This window comes from Corylus avellana, chromosome ca3 (genome assembly GCF_901000735.1).
Source record: "Corylus avellana chromosome ca3, CavTom2PMs-1.0".
Classification (NCBI taxonomy): domain Eukaryota; kingdom Viridiplantae; phylum Streptophyta; class Magnoliopsida; order Fagales; family Betulaceae; genus Corylus; species Corylus avellana.
The window spans coordinates 17,491,330-17,509,522 of record NC_081543.1 but is presented as its reverse complement, the minus strand read 5'-3'; the positions used below and the strand labels follow the sequence as shown (position 1 = coordinate 17,509,522).

The window sequence follows — 18,193 nt, the reverse complement described above, 5'->3', positions numbered from 1 at the left end:
TACATCTCACAGTACTTGGCCTGTAATGCTTGTGCCATACAACTTGCCTCCTTGGGTGTGCATGAAACAAACGTCTTTCATATTATCCCTGATTATCCCAGGCCCGAATTCACCTGGAATGGATATAGACATTTACCTTAAACCCTTAATTGAGGAATTGAAGGAATTATGGAATGTAGAGGTACGCATATTTGATGTTTCCACTAAAACACATTTTATGTTGCGAGCGCAATTGATGTGGACAATTAATGACTTCCTGGCATACGCAGGTCTGTCAGGATGGCCTATTAGGGGAGCAAAGGCATATCTTTTTTCTATGCATTCAACAAGGTCTAGATGCTTAAAACCCGGCCACAAATGGTGTTTTATGGGCCATAGGCAATACTTGCCCTTGGATCATCCATGGAGGAAGAACAAAAGAACTTTTGACGGAAACCAGGAACTACAATGTGCACCCGATGTGTTCAGTGGAGATGAAATCCTAAGATAGTTAGAAGAGATGCCATTTGGGGATAAGGATGCCGGTAAGTCAAAGCTAGAAAGTAGTAAGAAGCAAGGAGAGAAGCGAAAGAAGAGTACTCCCAACACCAGACCACAATGGACTAATCATGTAGTATGGAAGAAGAATAGTATTTTTTTTAGGTTGCCGTATTGGAAGGATAATTTACTACGGCACAACCTTGATGTGATGCACATAGAAAAATATGTGATGGACAACATTCTTGGCACAATACTCAAAATAAAAGGGAAAACAAAGGACAACTACGATACTCGCAAAGACTTGTAAGAGATGGGTTTGAGACGTATACTTCATCCATTTATGAAGAATGAAAAAATCTATATGCCCCCAGCTTGCCACACAATGTCCAATGAAGATAAAAAAGTGAGGGTGCCCGATGGTTATGCCTCGAATATTTCCAGATGTGTACGATTGAGTTGGTGACATTCTACTCAATGTATTTGGATGATGCATCGACGTTTCATAATAGGGCCCAAAGAAACCCTGATGGATGCAAGGGGGCGGGAACACGAGTCATCCTCAACCGTATCACACTGGCACAGATTTATCGATATATATTGTTTAACTCAAACGAGTTCCTACCGCTATGGACGTGAGTCATGTCACTAGCACATGCCCTGACATTCCTTGTACAACCTTAATTTGTAATGCACTATAATGAATCTAATTTCTAATTGTATGATGCATATGGAAACGCTTAGAGGGCGAACGGCGGACAATCAGTTGGAAAGCCAACATTTCAAACACTTTGTCAATTGGTATTGTGACTATGTAAGACTAATGTCTTCTTACCCATTAAATGACGAGTATATTTGTTTCGCATTCAAATTTCCTGACCAATTTGACTTCTCGTCCTCCATTGTACGTAATATACTCGCAGGTCAATGGATTGGACAATAGACGCAAAAAGGAAATGGGTGAGAAACTAATAATGCATTGTAGAGGGCCAAAGGAAACATCAGTCAAGTATAACAGATATGTGGTTAACAAGAAGTTGTTTCGCACTCTTGCAGTTGATATCAGAAAAATGACTTAGAACAGCGGCTTGTGTGTGCCGAGTACTAATGGCGAAACGTATTACGGGAAGTTAATCAAAATAATTGAGGTTGAGTACTACGATAGGACTAAGTATGTTATGTTCAAGTGTGATTGGGCGGACAACACGAGGGACAAGGGGTACAAGGTTAACGAGTACGGCATAACGCTTGTTAGTTTTAAAAACCTTATACACACTAGAGAGAGGACTACGGATGAGCCTTTTGTGCTAATTTCACAAGTTGACCAAGTATTTTACGTCAAAGATGAAAAGAACCCAGATTGGGCTTGCGCTGTAAGGACTAAACCTAGAAACGTGTACGATGTTGGTCAGGGTCAAGGGCCTGACGATTCTAGTGTCAACTACCACAAGATTGAGCCTCTCCCCTTGAGTAGCAATCATGATCATGTTAACTCACCTGATGATGTCGATTACGTCCGACCCAATTTAGCACCAATCGAAGTGTATGTCATTTAATGAAATTGGAGTACACCCTTATCTTTGAATTTTTTTTTTTTTTTTTTTTTAAAAAAAAAAAGATATATCTACATTAATTTGTAATTGTTTTTTATGTTAACCATGAAATTTATATGTACAATGAGTAAATGATATATAATTAATTGAGTAACTAGTATATGTTTAAAATTTTAAATGTGTGATTAGTTTATATATGCTTGTACATATTTACTTATTTTAAATATTAATTCGATCCATAATGTATTTTGCAGGGAGATATGAGTTGCAGGGGGAAGAGAAAAGCACATAGGCAACCCACCGTGCGCTTGACATCGGGAGCCTAGGTGTCGGGCTCATCCCCTTGGGTTGATAGGGAGCCAGAAGGGTATCGACTAGTACTTCCACATCCTGTGGAAGGGCAGACCCATGTGAGTAGGACTTCGGCTTTGGTGGTGACGTTCATGGAGATACTCAGCATACTCCGCCCGAGCCGGACACATCCACACCTTTCACACTCGACTTCACGATGTTGAGCGATCTAGGGATCGTTTCACATGGCCATTTTGATCGGCCCTCATATACCACTAGACCACAAATGGATGATAGTGATGAGACACAGCCCCCCAATAGCAATGTGAGTGATGAGGATGGTGCCGCGCAGGACAAGCATCCCAGTGATGCTGCTACACGCTCGTTGGCGCTCGACCAGGTTCGGACGATAAGTATATGTGCTAAATATTGTAATATATTTTTTATTTTATTATCTAGTTAGTTTTAATCTGTAACTAACTTATTTGAATCATTAATGTATTAGGTGTAAATGGAAATGGCACCACCTGCTATCATATGTTGAGTGTCAAGGCAATGCACAAGTTATGGGAGATCCCCGATGGGCAGAGGATCGTGTGTGAGTATAACCCCGCGTGGCAGCTTGTGGGACAAAGCGCTTCAAAATTTAGACGGATGAACGGATTGTTCGTCAAGAGCAGCAATTATGTACGGATTAGCAACGAGTAGAAGAATGTACCAGAGCATAGGAAGGAGGATATATGGGATGCCTTGATGGTATGTTTGAATTAAATATTATTGTATTTATGATAGTTATGTGTATGTGATTTTGTCAAATATATGCCTTAGTACTAATATAAATATTTTAATTTATGTAGAAGCACTTCTATGTCCCTTCTTAGTACGATATCGTGGCGATAAAAGGGGACACATTCCAAGATATAAGAAACAAGCATAAGACTTGGAAGTATGAATTTAAGCAGAGTCTTCTCATTCAGTTGGGCGATACTCCGGCGACAGTGATGGCTAGGGTAGGGCAAGTTATGTTATCCACGTACAACAGCATGAACGTAGATATATTATTGGAGAAATGGTGTAGTGAAGAGAATCAAGTAAGTCACATATTTTATTGGGTTTTGTTTAGTTTTATTAAAACGAATGTGCTAGGCTAAAATATTAACAATGTTAATTGTGTAGGAATATGCTGCGTATATGAAGCAAATCCGGTCCAAGAACCAAGCGCCTCACTGCACCGGGTCAAAGAGCTTTGCTAGGGCTACAAATGAAGAAGTATGTGTGTTATATATATATATATATATATATATATATATATATATATATATATAAATATATATTTCTTCATTTAATTTATGCTGAGTTGATAAATTATGTACATTTTGATACTTATTTGAAGATTATGTTTATGTTTTATTTGTTTATGCAGGTCTTGAATACGGGGATTCCACCTAAACGAGCTCAGTCTTACATCAATATACACGTAAAGAAAGATGGCAAATATCCAAATGACTTGGTTAAGGAGAGATGTGTATGCTACTAATAACCGATATATCTTGGTTAATATATATTTATTTTTATTTCAATTTAATATTTCTGATTGATTCTTTTAATTATTTATCACGTTGCAAATTTAATGTGTACCCTATAGGAGAGGATGAAGGAGCTACTACCCACTGACCCTGCTGCTACAAGATCTATAACCGAGGGTACCGTACAGTGGGCACCCGACGATGCGTACTCACAGGGGATCAACAATAAGCCTGAGTATGCTGATCGGGTTCTTCAGGTTGGGCCAAATATACTACCTGTGCTTGGCAGCATACACTCTTATTATAAACCAGTAGCACCACGGTCACAAAATCCCCGGAGCTAGGGGTTCTCACAATTGATAGAAGTTGCACTTCAAGCTGAAAGGGAGAAGCACAAGGCGAAGATAGATGCATTGTTAGCAGCACAGTAAGAGCAGGCTACTGCACAGCAAGTTGAAAGGGAGAAGCAGAGGGCGGAGATAAATGCGCTGTTAGATGCACAACGATAGCAGTTTGCTACGCATCTATCTGAGAAAGAGGCTAATATTAATTTGATGTATGAGGCCCATTTTTGTCAACTTGAGTCCATGATGCAATCGAGGTCCGCGTCCGAGATGACTCGAGTTAAAGATGTGCAAGACAAAGAGTCCCCAGCCCGTTTGGTGGTGAGATCGTCAGTGGGGAGTGGATTGGGTAATGCAATTTTTTTTTGTTTGGGTTTTCTTGAATATATGTCCTATACATACGAATTGGTATATATATATATGTGTATTGCAACTCTTGTTGCAATTTGTTTTTTCTTCGTTGGTTTGATGATACATTTGATTGCTTTTAGTATTGTTTTTGCGTCTAATTTTAGAAGGATATTATTTTCCTATGGACTTTGTAAGAGATACATATTGCATTGATGATGTTTGTTATTATTTGTAGTTAATGCATTTTTAGTTGTATTATAGTAATGTCATTTTGGTTAGTATATATGTTAAAGTTGTTATGGTGCCATTTTTTGTGTTTGGCTTAGGATCCTGATAAGAAAGGTACGTATTGCTTATTAATTGTTTGTTTTATCATTTCCAGGTAATGCAGAGAGGTCGTACAATAAGGAAGCTATTGACCTGGAATGAGCATTGTCTGTCAGTTTGTAGTTGATAAACCTATAAACATTTTGTTCTTGTTTTGTTGATATTTAACGTTACATGTAATTATGTCTATATTCGCGGTAACATACATAGTTCGGTTGTCTGTGATTGACGTAGAAATTGCATGTTAGTGATACTTGATGGAACTTGCATATTTCTGATTAATGTGGGAGTTCATATCATAAATAGTAAGTATTTTTTATGGATGATTAATGAATACTTCGTTTAGGGTTTAATGTGGTAGTTCATTACATCAAGTATATTTTTGGTGGATAATTAACGTGGTAGTTCGTTCCATCAAGTATCGTTTCATTAATATATAATTCATTAAATGTGTATTAGGTCAACTCCGAAATTCTGCAATAAAAAATATTGTTTTTGATGTTCTAACTATTGATGATAATGAGGTTCGCATGTTATTATTTCTATTATTGAACTTTAGTATTGTTTTTGCTTCTAGTTTTATTCTGTTATTATTTTCCTATACACTTTGTAAAAGATAAATATTGCATTGATGATATTTGTTATTATTTCTAGTGGAAGCATTTTTCGTTTTATTATTATTTTCTTATACACTTTGTAAAAGATAAATATTGCATTAATGATGTTTGTTATTATTTCTAATGGAAGCATTTTTTGTTTTATTATAGTAATCAATGTCATTTTGGTTAGTATATATGTTAAAGTTGTTATGATGCCCTTTTTTGTGTTTGGCTGAGGATCTTGATAAGAAGGGTACGTATTGGGTCCTGATTGTTTGTTTTCTCATTTTCAGGTAACGCGGAGAGGTCGTACACAATGAGGAAGCTATTGACCTAGAATGAGCTTTGTCTGTCAGTTTGTTGCTGGTAAACTTATAAATATTTTGTTCTTGTTTTGTTGATATTTACCATTACATGTAATTATGTCTAGATTCGGGGTAACATATATAGTTTGGTTGTTTGTGATTTTTGTACAAATTGCATGTTTGTGATACTTAATGAAACTTCCATGTTTGTGATTAATGTGGAAGTTCATTTCATGAGTAGTAAGTATTTTTGATGGATGATTAATGAAAAATTCGTTTAGGGTTTAATGTGGTAGCTCGCTCCATCAAGTATATTTTTGATAGATGATTAACATCGTTTCATGAATATATAGTTTGTTAAAATGTGTATTAGGTCAACAACGAAATTCTGCAATAAAAAATAAATTCAAAATTGGCCTTTTAAAAAATGAAACAGTAAATTGACCCTAAACGAATGAAACAAAAAAAAGAAAAAAAAAAAAAAAAAAAAAAAAAAGACCTAGATGACTTAATTTTCTGACGTGGTAAAAGTGCCATGTCAGTAAAATGTTCTGACGTGTTAAAAGAAACATGTCAGAATATTTTTTGACATGGTTCTTTTAACACGTCAGAATATTTTCTGACGTGGCACTTCTCCCTTGTCAGAAACGTTTCTGACGTGGTAAAAGTACCACGTTAGCATATTTACTAACATGGCACTATTTCTGACGTGGTAAAGAATGCCACGTTAGAAAATATTCTGACGTAGTTCTTTTAACATGTCAGAAAATTTTACTGATGTGGCAAATAGTAACACGTCAGCAAATTTTGACGTGCTAAGCATTAACATGTCAGTAAAAAAAATTTACTGACTCCTACGTTTCTAACCTTCAACACACGTCAGAAAAGTTTTATGACGTGTCAGAGATCATGACACGTCAGAAAACGCTAGTTAAGAAAAAATAGTTATTTTGTAGTGTGGTCAACCTGCATTAATTGTTGTGTTTTCAATGTTTAAAGAACAAATAGACATAATAATTAAAAAACATTTAACCCAATTATGTCAATTTTTGATATTGCCAATAACCCGATACAAACTTAACAGAATATAATTGAAGGGTCTTCTCATGGCTCAACACGTTGTGAATCCAACATGTGACATTTAATTAGGAGGTCATGAACCCGACACGAAATTAATGACTTAGGGTTGATGGGTTGAGTTAGAGTTAATCTATATAGCTTTGAATCCAACACTCAAACACGAATTGTTACCCCAACATTCATGTATACATACACAAGTTAGGGTTTGTGTCAAAATTATTCCATCATCATGCCTTGGTACATCTTAAACCCAACACGCGATATTAATTAAGGCTAGTAAGTTTTGATATGACCCTAATACAAAATTAGCGGTTAGGGTTTAGGGGTCTGACTTGTTGATTAAATAAGTCGAGTTAAGATTGACCTATATAGTCTTATACTAATGCCTCGACACAAGTCGAACCCAAAACACCAACTACCGTCCCCTTACATATACTCGCACGACAAAAACCCAATAAAATAAAAAAATAAAAAACCCATTTGAGAATTTTTGCTACCAACCCCAAATGGGAATTCTTCCATGATTATGCAAACTGAGTAAAGAAGTTAGGAATGCATAAGAAAATTTTTCCTAGAATTGCAAAGAAATAAAACCAATCATGAGTATACGACTATATATATTGTTGGAAAACAATAAGACAGAATATAAAACACTTGAGACCAATCATGGGTATACGATTATATATGTTGTTGGAAAACAATAAGACAGAATATAAAACACATGAGACAGGCAAAGAATTGAGGAAGGAGGGAAGTGAAATGGACCTTGCATGAGAGTGAACAGAAGTTGAATGGCTCTTGGAGAATCCTGTCACAAGTAAAGCATATGTTGGAGCTTTTCTTAATTTTTATTTTGCAGTTTAAGATCAATCATAAACCCTCTTCTCTCATTTTTGTGAGAGAAGCTCCTCCTCCGCTCTAGGTAGAGAATACACTACCTCCTTGTGAGGTTTCCACCACCTTTGTGTGGCTTTTTGGGGAAGATGGAAACCTTTTGTAATAACTTGGTAATTGCTTTAATAATTGGTTGATAAGATGCATTGTATGACATGGTACACCGGTACGTGTGGTATAATGGCCATGGGCTTACTGTATAGACTTGAATCTATGGTCAAATGTGTGTTGTTATATGGGCCTTGGATTCAATGATGGTTTCATGACTGGTGTAGCCATTGCTTAATGGTTGGTCACTACAGGACGTACATTATTAGTAGCGTGGGCCACCTGAGGTCGGACTCGGTCGGGCTGTTAGTGTTATGTACGGTAGCGTACAATGGTCGAGGCACCGGCATTGTATTACAAGTCCTTGGGACAGCGCCAACTTTGCTGAAATGGAGTAATATCTCGAATAAACCATATATGATAGTTATGACTTATAAACCATTAGTTTTCTACATTAACATACTTAGGCGATTACCGCCAAAAGTACACCATCCTTTATCAAACCAAACGATATTTTCAAGGTGTATTAACGGAGACAACACCTCTTTTCAATGTTTATCAAAATTGCACGTTTATTTATGCTTAATAATCATAAGCTCATATCATACCCAATTGTGAGGTTTACTTACTAAGTCGTTAGATTTACACGGTTATTACTCTTATAGGGAGCTTGTTCTTAGAACCCAAGGGTGGCATGGTCGCTACCATAGACTTTGCTTTAAGATCTCCATGTTGTTATCAGGTTTGCCTTATATTATTATTAATTGCTCCATGTCTTTAATTTGAGGATTATACTTGCACCTATTATGATTATAGACTTCTCGGATTTAGTTTACCTTCCTATGCATTAACTCTGATAATGCTTAGAGGGGTGTTTCCCCATTTAGCCACCAGTTGGTCAAACTAGGGTAATTGCCAGTAACTCTACCAGGCTGGTCAAGGCCAGTTTTGGGGGCGTTATAGATAACGCTTCTGATGAAGCAAAGTAGGGCCTCAAAATAGGTGGATAGAAAGACCTCCAAAGAGGCGGGAAGGGAGGGAGGAGGAAGGAAGAAGGGAGGGGGGGAGGCGTCAAATCTCACTCCTCTCTTTGGCGGCTAGAGGGAACAAACCCTAGTCTGCTAGAGTTATTACGTACCTTTTATAAGAGTGATTGTAATTAGATTTGATGGTATAGAAACTAATAATAAAATAAAGAGAGATAATGAAAATAGAGTAAACACGGAGATTTTAGGTGATTCGGCTTATGACCTACATCTAAGAGTGTGCAAAATCCAGCCAAGCCCGCAATACCCGACCCGTCCGCCCTGGTCCAACCCACACAGACCGGATTTCAGGGTTAAAATTGCATAACCGGGTTGGATTTTGGCCAACCTGTGCAGGGCGAGGCGGGTTGTGGTTATAAATTATTTGCTTATGCGGGTACCCGCCCCATAACAAAAAATCAAAACCCTAATCCTCCCAACTCATCTCCTGCAATCATGTGCCTCTCTCTCTCTCTCTTTCTCTCGTCTGCGCCGCTCCCACCTGCACGAGTCCTGCCTCCATTCTCAGAGCACCGGTCAACCACCTTTGTCCACGTCTAGCCACCCAGGTCTCTCTCTATGTCAAAATAACACAAAAGAGACTCATTCTCCTTCACTAAATCACTAAATCACTTTCTTCCTTCAACCACCGCTCAGCCTTCTCTCTCTCTCTCATTCGCTCTTTCTCGTTACCCCGAGACATCCACAAACCATTTCTTCCAAATCCCCAACCCAAAAGCTCTTGAAGATGGAAGACAGATGTAAACAGATATCTCTCTACAATCAGCCTAATAAGCCGAAGGACCGAAGGTAGTAGTTTTACAGGTTGAGGAAGCTAGAGAGCGATGGATTCATAAGTTGGATTTCGTAATGCCTTGCATAATCCAAGAAGATAAGTGAATTAAATTCAAATGTGAGTTGTCTTCCAATTCCTCCTAGTGATACACACTCATAAAGGCCCACCACAATTCCCGTGCACTTTTAATTTCCATTGAGAAAAATGTTTATTTGGTAATGCCTTACTAAATGTTTATTTGACTTTTCCAAGTCACAAACTCCAATATTTTTTCATTGAGAAATTCAAGAGTCTTTTTGAAGGAAACTGTTTATTTGATTGTTCCAAATTCCAATTTGCTCGCCTCGCCTCGCACAGCCCGAATCATCCACCCCGCTCTGCCTGCACCTCAAAACCCGAGACCCAATGGATACTATTTAGTCTAGCTGGGTCTCGGGTGATATTCTCAATACCCACAAGGTGCGAGTCAGGTAGCCAAAAACCTTCAAACCCGACCCAATCCGACCCATATCCACCCCTACTTACATCTATACATTAAAGCCTTATAGGCTATATTTTTCTTGATGTGTGATTTGGGTACATGACTTTATCTATAGAGCTTTAAGGTGATTTCAAATACAGAACAAATCTCTCAAATTCAAAGTAATTAATTACAAATCAAATCAACGCTAATCGAAATGATTTTCTATCCTTAACAATTGAAGAAAAACATAATTAAATGGAAAAATAAATAAATAACAAAAATAAAATAAAATCTGATTACCATCAAACCTACGTTTATTTTATAGGAGAATTGAGATAAATAAGTATAGTAATCAAATCTTATTACCATCAAACTTGATTACAATAATTCTTATAAAAAAGTACGTTACATACAATATGATTTTAATATATTTCATTTGGGTTAAATTCACTTTACCCCCTGAAGTTTCAAGGGTTTTTCAATACGAACCGCAATGTTTAAAAATTGGCAATGTACCTCCCTAATGTTTCAAAAACTTTTAATTCAGACCCTCCATTACTAATTTCCGTCTAATTGGACAGAAATCATCTCATGTGCGTCTCGTGTGAGATTTTAATGCTCTCTATTCTAATTTTGTCCTCATTAAAACCTATGAAATTACGTAATTACACTAATTAAAACCTATGAAATTGAAAATAATTATGTAATTTCATAGGTTTTAATAATGGCAAAATTGGAATACAAGACATCAAAATTTTACGTGAGATACTCGTAGGATGATTTTTGTCCAATTAGACGAAAATTAGTAACAGATGGTCTGAATTGAAAATTTTTAAAATATTAGGAGGGTACATTGCCAATTTTTAAATATTGAAGTTTGAATTGAAAAACTCTTTAAACTTAAAGTGAATTTTTCTCAATTCAAGATATGACATATATTCTCTAACATTTTGAAACCCACTGTCCAAGCAAATTACCATCCCAAATTTCAAGTCTAGGATCCTCAGTCCTAAAACATGGTTGGAGCTAACACACAAAGTCACTAATGGCACGTGTAAGGCTGTTATTGGTCCAAGCTGGATTACATCCAGATTCGAGGTTCCAACCCTTAGCACGTGTAAGAGTTCTGATATGAGCATTTACTACTCAACAGCTACTTCTCAACCAAAACAGAGAGTCAGAGTCTCATTAACCCAAATACCAAGAAGATCCAAAATCTTCAACCCAACCCAACTCAACTGTCTCTAAATCCGACAAAAATGAGCGAAGAAGGGAAAAACAGAGGAGTCCCCGCCGAACACCACCATGTTCAGCATCAGCAGAATGAGGGTCAGTACGGCACCTTCCAAGGCGTGGCCAACTATCCTCCGCCGCCGCCCGTTATGGGCTTGCCTCAGCCTGCCCCGCCGCCCGGCGCCACCGAGCCCTCCGCTCCTCCGCCCCCTCAGTACTATGCTCAAGCATATCAAACCGTTCCAGGTACTTCCTTTTCTTTCTTTTTCTTTTTTTTTTTTTTCGGTTCTGGGGTTAATGAATTCTTGGGCTTTGGTTGTGGTGAATTGGAATGGTTACTATCTTGGGTTTGATCCCTGATTTTCCGGTGAACTTATGTACTTATATGCATACAGAGTTCAAAGTGAAGTTAGATCGTGAAATCTATCGAGAGCATTTTTACCTTGTATTTTGATTTTTCTTCATTTGGGTTGTTGAGATCATTGCAAATGTTTTTTTTTTTTTTTTTTTAATAATTAATTGAAATTACAAAAAAAAGAAAAATGAAGGCAATCAAAGACAGCCGTTTAGTGGTAAAGGGTATTGAAGAAAAAAGCTTTTAATTTCTTTATTTATCTCCATATACACCACATGAGGCTGGACAGAAGCCAACTTTTACGCTACTGCACAATGAAGACTACCAAACTGCCCTCTCCAACAGCCGAGGTCTACCACTCGTCATCATTGATTGATATTTGATAGGCTGACAGCATGATGTAGCTCGGCTACTTCTTCTTTTTCTGTTTCTTTTGAAGTCTTAATTTTAGATCTTATAGTTTTGTGCTTATCTTGTATACTCCATGTGTATTAGGGTATGTTAATAACAATTTCTATCTCTTTATCAAAAAAATATGGATGCCCTATAAAATTATAGAAAAGGCGGTCCCCAATTGTTAACAAATGCCCAAAATTGAAATTGCATTCAGAGGGATTAATAAGAAAGTAAGTTCTTTGCATATGTGTTGATACTGGTAGAAGTATGCTTGCTGGAGGTTTCCAAACATATTTTTTAAGGTAGATTTGAGTCTTTTTGTTAGTGAAAGTGGGGATTAAAAAAAATTCGGGGAGTTAGGCGATCTTTTATATGCATGAGTTGTTGTTGTATATGGGCTACTACTAACTTATTTTACTTGTGTCTACCACTAAGCATACATTTCAAGCTGATATCATCTGTGACCATCCACGTGAAATGTGCAAAAAGGCGATGGCTTCATATGCTGCCTCCAACCTGGGTTAATGGAGCTCCGGCCACCTAAATGGATTTGGTTGTAAGTAAAAAGTGGAGCTAAAGTACAGCAATAATGTGAATCAATTACTAACCTTTGGAGATTAGTAAATTAAAGCCGATATGGAGTGCATAAGTTTTGTGATTTTTAAACGTAGCTGTGCAACTGTGCAGGAGCACAACAACCAAGCATATAAGTAATAGGAAAAACTAAATATATAAATAATTGGACATAAAAAGAATTTTTATGCTGTTAAATTCATGACACTAGCTACCAAAACCAGTTAATGAGAGGAATTGCAGACTAGTCATAGATGGAGTCAACTCCAAATGATACTTGTCTTCTGGATTCTTTAATGATTCCATTGGGATTCTTTTGATTGGAAAATTTGTAAGTACTCTGGTTGATATCTTTTGTGAGAGATCATGATATTTCAGATTCCAATCTTATTATCTGGTGTATACCATTTTTAATAACAGCTAGCCATACAATACATTAATTTGTTAGTATAGTTTAAGCGAACCTTCACCATCATGCTTCATAAGTCTTCATTTGTGCTAATTGGCATTTGAATCTTTTTTCGTTATATAATTGGATGCCTTCAATTTTGTTCAAGGTTACGCTGTTGCTGAGGGAATACCAGTGCGAGAGCGTCGCCTTCCTTGCTGTGGTATAGGTGTTGGCTGGTTCCTGTAAGTTTTCACCATTGTTTCTTTATGCTTGGATTTTACTGATTTAGGTTCCAAGTATTAAGTCAACATATAGATTCAACAAAAATTTACTATTTGTTTTTTGTATTTTTATCCTTGAATGAAGTCTCCATTGCCAGTTTGCGGGTTCAGGTGTCAATTTTTCACATATAATTGATTTGAAATGGGAATTTTGATTAAGACCTGGTAAAAGTTAATTAAGAAATTTTACTTATCAAAAAAAAAAAAAAAAGAAATTTTAGCGTTCATAATTTAACACTACATTTCTTAGAATACATAGAGGTAGGCATCAACTTCAGAAATTCAAGATTAATTCATAATACATATTCAGCAATCTGGTTTTGTTAATGCGGAGTATGTGGAGGTGTAACCTTATCTGGTTAACGTTTCGAGGCACACAATTGTAATGTGCAGATTCTAACTTCCTGGCATGCAGCAGCATGTAGGGGAGTAGGAGTTGATATGTTCAGAGACTCAAACAAGAAAGACATTAAATTGGGGTTCAAATCAGGATCTGAGTGTATTGTTTGGGATCTACTCTCTTCCTTGGTTTTAAATCTACTCTAATGTGGTGTAATCCACTTCCTAAGTTATGTCACAAATATAATTGAGATTAGCTTGTTGGGCATAAGTGTTGTTTATTGATTTTTGTATGCATGTCAACTTATGTTTGTTTGAATTGCTTTAAAGGTGCCCTTTTGTATATGGACATATTATCTAACTAGTTATTTCACTATTTGTTATTCTTTAATGTTTCTTTCAAGGCACCTTTTGCTACTTTGCTCTATTCTTGTATTTGCTGTCAATAAGTACTCAATATTAGTTTTACATAAATTAGTAAATTGAGGCAACCACCCTTGCTCATTTGCTCCGGCATCGGTTTGCTGTATGTTATTTGTCTATTGTTCATTCTTTCTGATAAAGAAACTTGAGTATATCCACAATATTTGAATTAATGCTTTTAACTGATGTAATTGAGAAACCACATATTTATAAGTAAGGTACTTGTTTGAGAATGATAGGGTGGGACTCTTTGAGTTTGATGCCTTTCCTGGTGGATTGAAATTTCTCTTTGGCCTTTTGATTGCTTTGGTCTTTGATAGAGCAATTAAGGGTTTGTTTGCTAAATTTTTCAAACAATGTTTTTGGTTTTGAAAAGAGTTTTTGAAAAAGTGAAAATTGAGAAGTGTTTTCGATGGGGGCCCACATTTGAGCCCCCACCCCCCCCCAAAAAAAAAAATGTAAAATTGAAAAGGCTGATTGGAGGCCGACCTCCAGAAGTGGCAGCTGCTAGCCTCCACTTGACGGGGGAGGTGGGTCTCCCTCTCCCTCTTCTGTGAGGGGCACACAGGCGGTGGACAACCCACCCCACTCCTCCGCAGGAGGTGTGGAGCCCTTGTGTGGGGGTGGAAGACCCATCCCTATGAATCTGCAAGAGGTACGGAGGGGGTACGTTTTCACCCTCTCCAGTCTCCCCTTTACAGGAGTATACAACTAACCTCACGCCTCTCAAGGAGGTGGGTCACACCTTCTCCTTTGTGAGGGTGGTTTCGCACCTTTGTGAGAGGAAAAGAGGGGTGGGTCCTTATGGCATTGGATACTAGAGCAAGGATGGGCAACCTATCCCCGGTGAAGCGGAGGCTGCGGCCTCCACGTTTTTATTTTTTTATTTTTTTATATGTAACGAGGCCATCCTCCACACCTTAAAAAGTGAGCTTGTGTTTTCTAGATGATTCCAAGATTAGATTTTGGCACGACTTGTGGTGTAGGGATCAAGCACTTGAGGAAAATTTCCTAGTTTTGTATAGTATTGCTTGCGTAAAAGATGATTATGTGGAAATTTACTTAGTTATCTAGTGGTTGTCATCAATGGAATATAAGCTTTATCAGAAGAGCCCATGATTGGGAAATGATGTCATTACTTCATTTTTTAATATGTTGTATTTTTTTAGATTGAGACAGGGAGGTGAAGACAAACTACGTCGGGTGTCTTCCAAGAAATCGATGTTTAGTGTTAGATCTTTCTATAATGTCCTTGTACCTCATGAGAGCGCCCCTGTCCCTTGGAAGAGTATTTGGGGGTATAATGTTCCATTAAGAGCGGCGTTCTTTGCTTGGAGAGTTGCCCTAGGAAAGATCCTTACCATGGATAATCTAAGGAAACAGTATGTCATTGTGGTTGACTGGTGTTGCATATGTAAAATGAGTCGGGAGAGTGTAGGTCATCTTCCTCTCCATTGTGAGATAGTCAGTGCTTTGTGAAGTGCTATCGTCAGTCGTCTTGAGTTAGTTTGGCTTATGTCTAGAAGTTCAGTAGACCTTCTTGCTTGTTGGAAAGCATTGGGAGGTAATTATCAATGCGCAGCTGTGTGGAAGATGGTTTCATCCTGCCTTTTGTGGTATTTCTGGAGGGAAAGAAATGATAGAAGTATTGAAGACTGCGAGAGGACGGTGGTGAAACTAAAGTCTTTCTTTTTCAAAACTCTTTACCATTGGACAACTACTTTAGATCTTAATTTGCTTAGTTTTCATGAATTTCTCGACTTGTTTTCTATTGCTAGCTATGTGTTTTTCTTGTATACTCCATGTGTACTTGAGTTGCGCTTGTGTTTAATAATATTTTGATTATATATGGCCGCTCCATTGCCTGGGCATTTATGTCTAAATTTCCTAAATCACGTACTCTCAGTCAGCCTGGGAATGAGTTGCATACTTACCTTTAATGAAAGTGGTTTGGGTTTTGGATTTTGTTGGCTGGCATTATTTTTTTTCTTTTCCACAGCTTGAGTTTGGTTACTGGAACTATGTGTATGCCTTCAGTTTCGTTTATCTAATGTTATTTCTATGATGCGACCTATTAAGGATGTTGTCTTGGATATTTATCATATCTTAGTTCTCTCTATCCATCTTATAATTTTAGTAAAATATTATGAGGTGTTAATTCTGAGAAAAAATTGCTCTTTTGAAGGTTTATTATTGGTTTCTTCCTTGCTGCCATCCCCTGGTATGTTGGGGCACTTATTCTAATTTGTGGCAGAATTGATTATCGAGAGAAACCAGGATATATCGGTTGCACAGTTGCTGTGAGTAGCACCTCTCTCTCTCTCTCTCTCTGTGCGCGTGTGTAATGAAAATCAATTGTTAAATATTTATTCTTTTAAGTTTCATAAACATCCTTAAATTTATTTGTGCCCATGCATGTGCACAATGGCTAGTAGACATATTTTGAAGCCATATTTAAATGCAGATTCAGTTTGAATGCTAGTCAAGATGGTATCATAGGAGATTTTCCTTTATGTTTTGTTTTTTGGTTAAAAATGCTACGATATCAATTCAAAAAAATCTGTTATTAGAATTTTTACCTAAAATGTGACTTTGATCTGGTTATAGTCAAATCTTGGAAACGTTATTCGAATTTGAGCCGTGGAATCTTCAAGCTGAAAGTCAACCCTACTAGAAGGTCCTCCCTTTGCAATTCTAATATATTGATTAAGATCAGACCAATGGCCTCTTTGGAACTCTGTAACCAATACACCCTATTATCAAATCCAAAACCCCTGTTTTATTTAGAACACCCTCTATCCCATTTCATCTTCACTTCTTTTTGTCTACCCTTAAAATAATTGGATTTTGCACATGTGATTTCAATTTATTGTTGGCGATGTTTATCCCCTTGTAACTTCGGGTGAGATTTTATGTTGTGCAATGATTTACAGGGATCAAGCCTAGAAATCTTTACAAGTAAAGTGTTTTGTGCAATATATCCCTCTTGAGTCAGAAATGCAAGGATGAAACTTTTAATTTTGGCTTGTCTAACACTTTCTATGATACTGCTCTATGTGCAGGCTATTCTTGCTACCCTTGCTGTTGTTCTTGGTGTGACAAAAGGAGCTGATGAATGGTGATCATTCAGTGAAGAGCTGTATAGGTACCAAAATGGATGCATGTGTTTGTCTGTAATCCTGAAATTTTATTTTGAGTATGGATATGTTCGAAGATTTATCATGAAACTTGTGAAAGTTAAAAAAAATTGAAAAAAAAAAAAAAATGGTATGGAGCCCTCAATGGTGTACATTATGAGCCCAGAGGTGTCTGAACTATGTTGTGGGCACAGGCATCATGGGTGAATTGCAACTGATTTAAATCTCTTACATTGAAACAAAACAGGAAAAATGTAATGCTATGTATTTGTAGTGCTTTGACCATGATCAACTGCAGTTAAATTTTTGACAATAAATTATTGATGTTTGTGGTATGTTGAAGGATGGATATATTTGCGGCAAGAAACTTTAATACAACTGCCATACAAGATTGATTTTTTACTGCCATAGTGCCACATCATCAAGTTGTATGAAAGTTATACTATAATCTATTAAGTAGCCTTACTCAACGGAACAATTAGCCATGAAACTCCAAAGAGATAATGAATATGCAACTGTTGTGGTAGGCTCCATTAAGACATTGTGTGAAAAGATGCAACCGAGTTGGATGATGACGGTTATGTTTATCACATGTTAGAGTGCGCAGAACGAAGTTCTTCCCAAAGAGCAAGCAAATATTATTATTCTTTGAGTAATATTATACACACTCATTTTGTCACTCCCACTATCACACCCTTAGATGACTCTCACTCTCATCATTCATTGATCAGAAATTTAAAAAAAATAAATAAATAAAAAATAAAATAAAATAAAATGCTCCCTTCTATTAGCATCTTGATACATTTCATTTTCCTTTTCTTTTGCTCATACTTTTATTCTAATGGGAAGAGAAATGAAATATTCGAATTAGTGACATTTGCTTACTGAAGCGTGATTTTCAGTTGATTGAGTTATCTCTTGAAATTGTTTCTTTGGTTCATACGAGAAGCATTTGATACATAATTGTGTATACCAATTGCCAAATA

General features: G+C 36.9%; 1 protein-coding gene across 1 annotated transcript; it reads left to right on the top strand.

The window, feature by feature from the left end:
- Positions 1-11,224: 11,224 nt before the first annotated feature.
- Positions 11,225-17,542, top strand: LOC132176062 (large ribosomal subunit protein eL20z-like). Its single transcript, XM_059588177.1, has 4 exons — positions 11,225-11,558; positions 13,194-13,269; positions 16,256-16,370; positions 17,133-17,542. The coding sequence occupies exons 1-4, from the start codon at positions 11,339-11,341 to the stop codon at positions 17,190-17,192; spliced, it is 471 nt and encodes a 156-aa protein (XP_059444160.1). The 5' UTR covers positions 11,225-11,338; the 3' UTR covers positions 17,193-17,542.
- Positions 17,543-18,193: the final 651 nt, after the last annotated feature.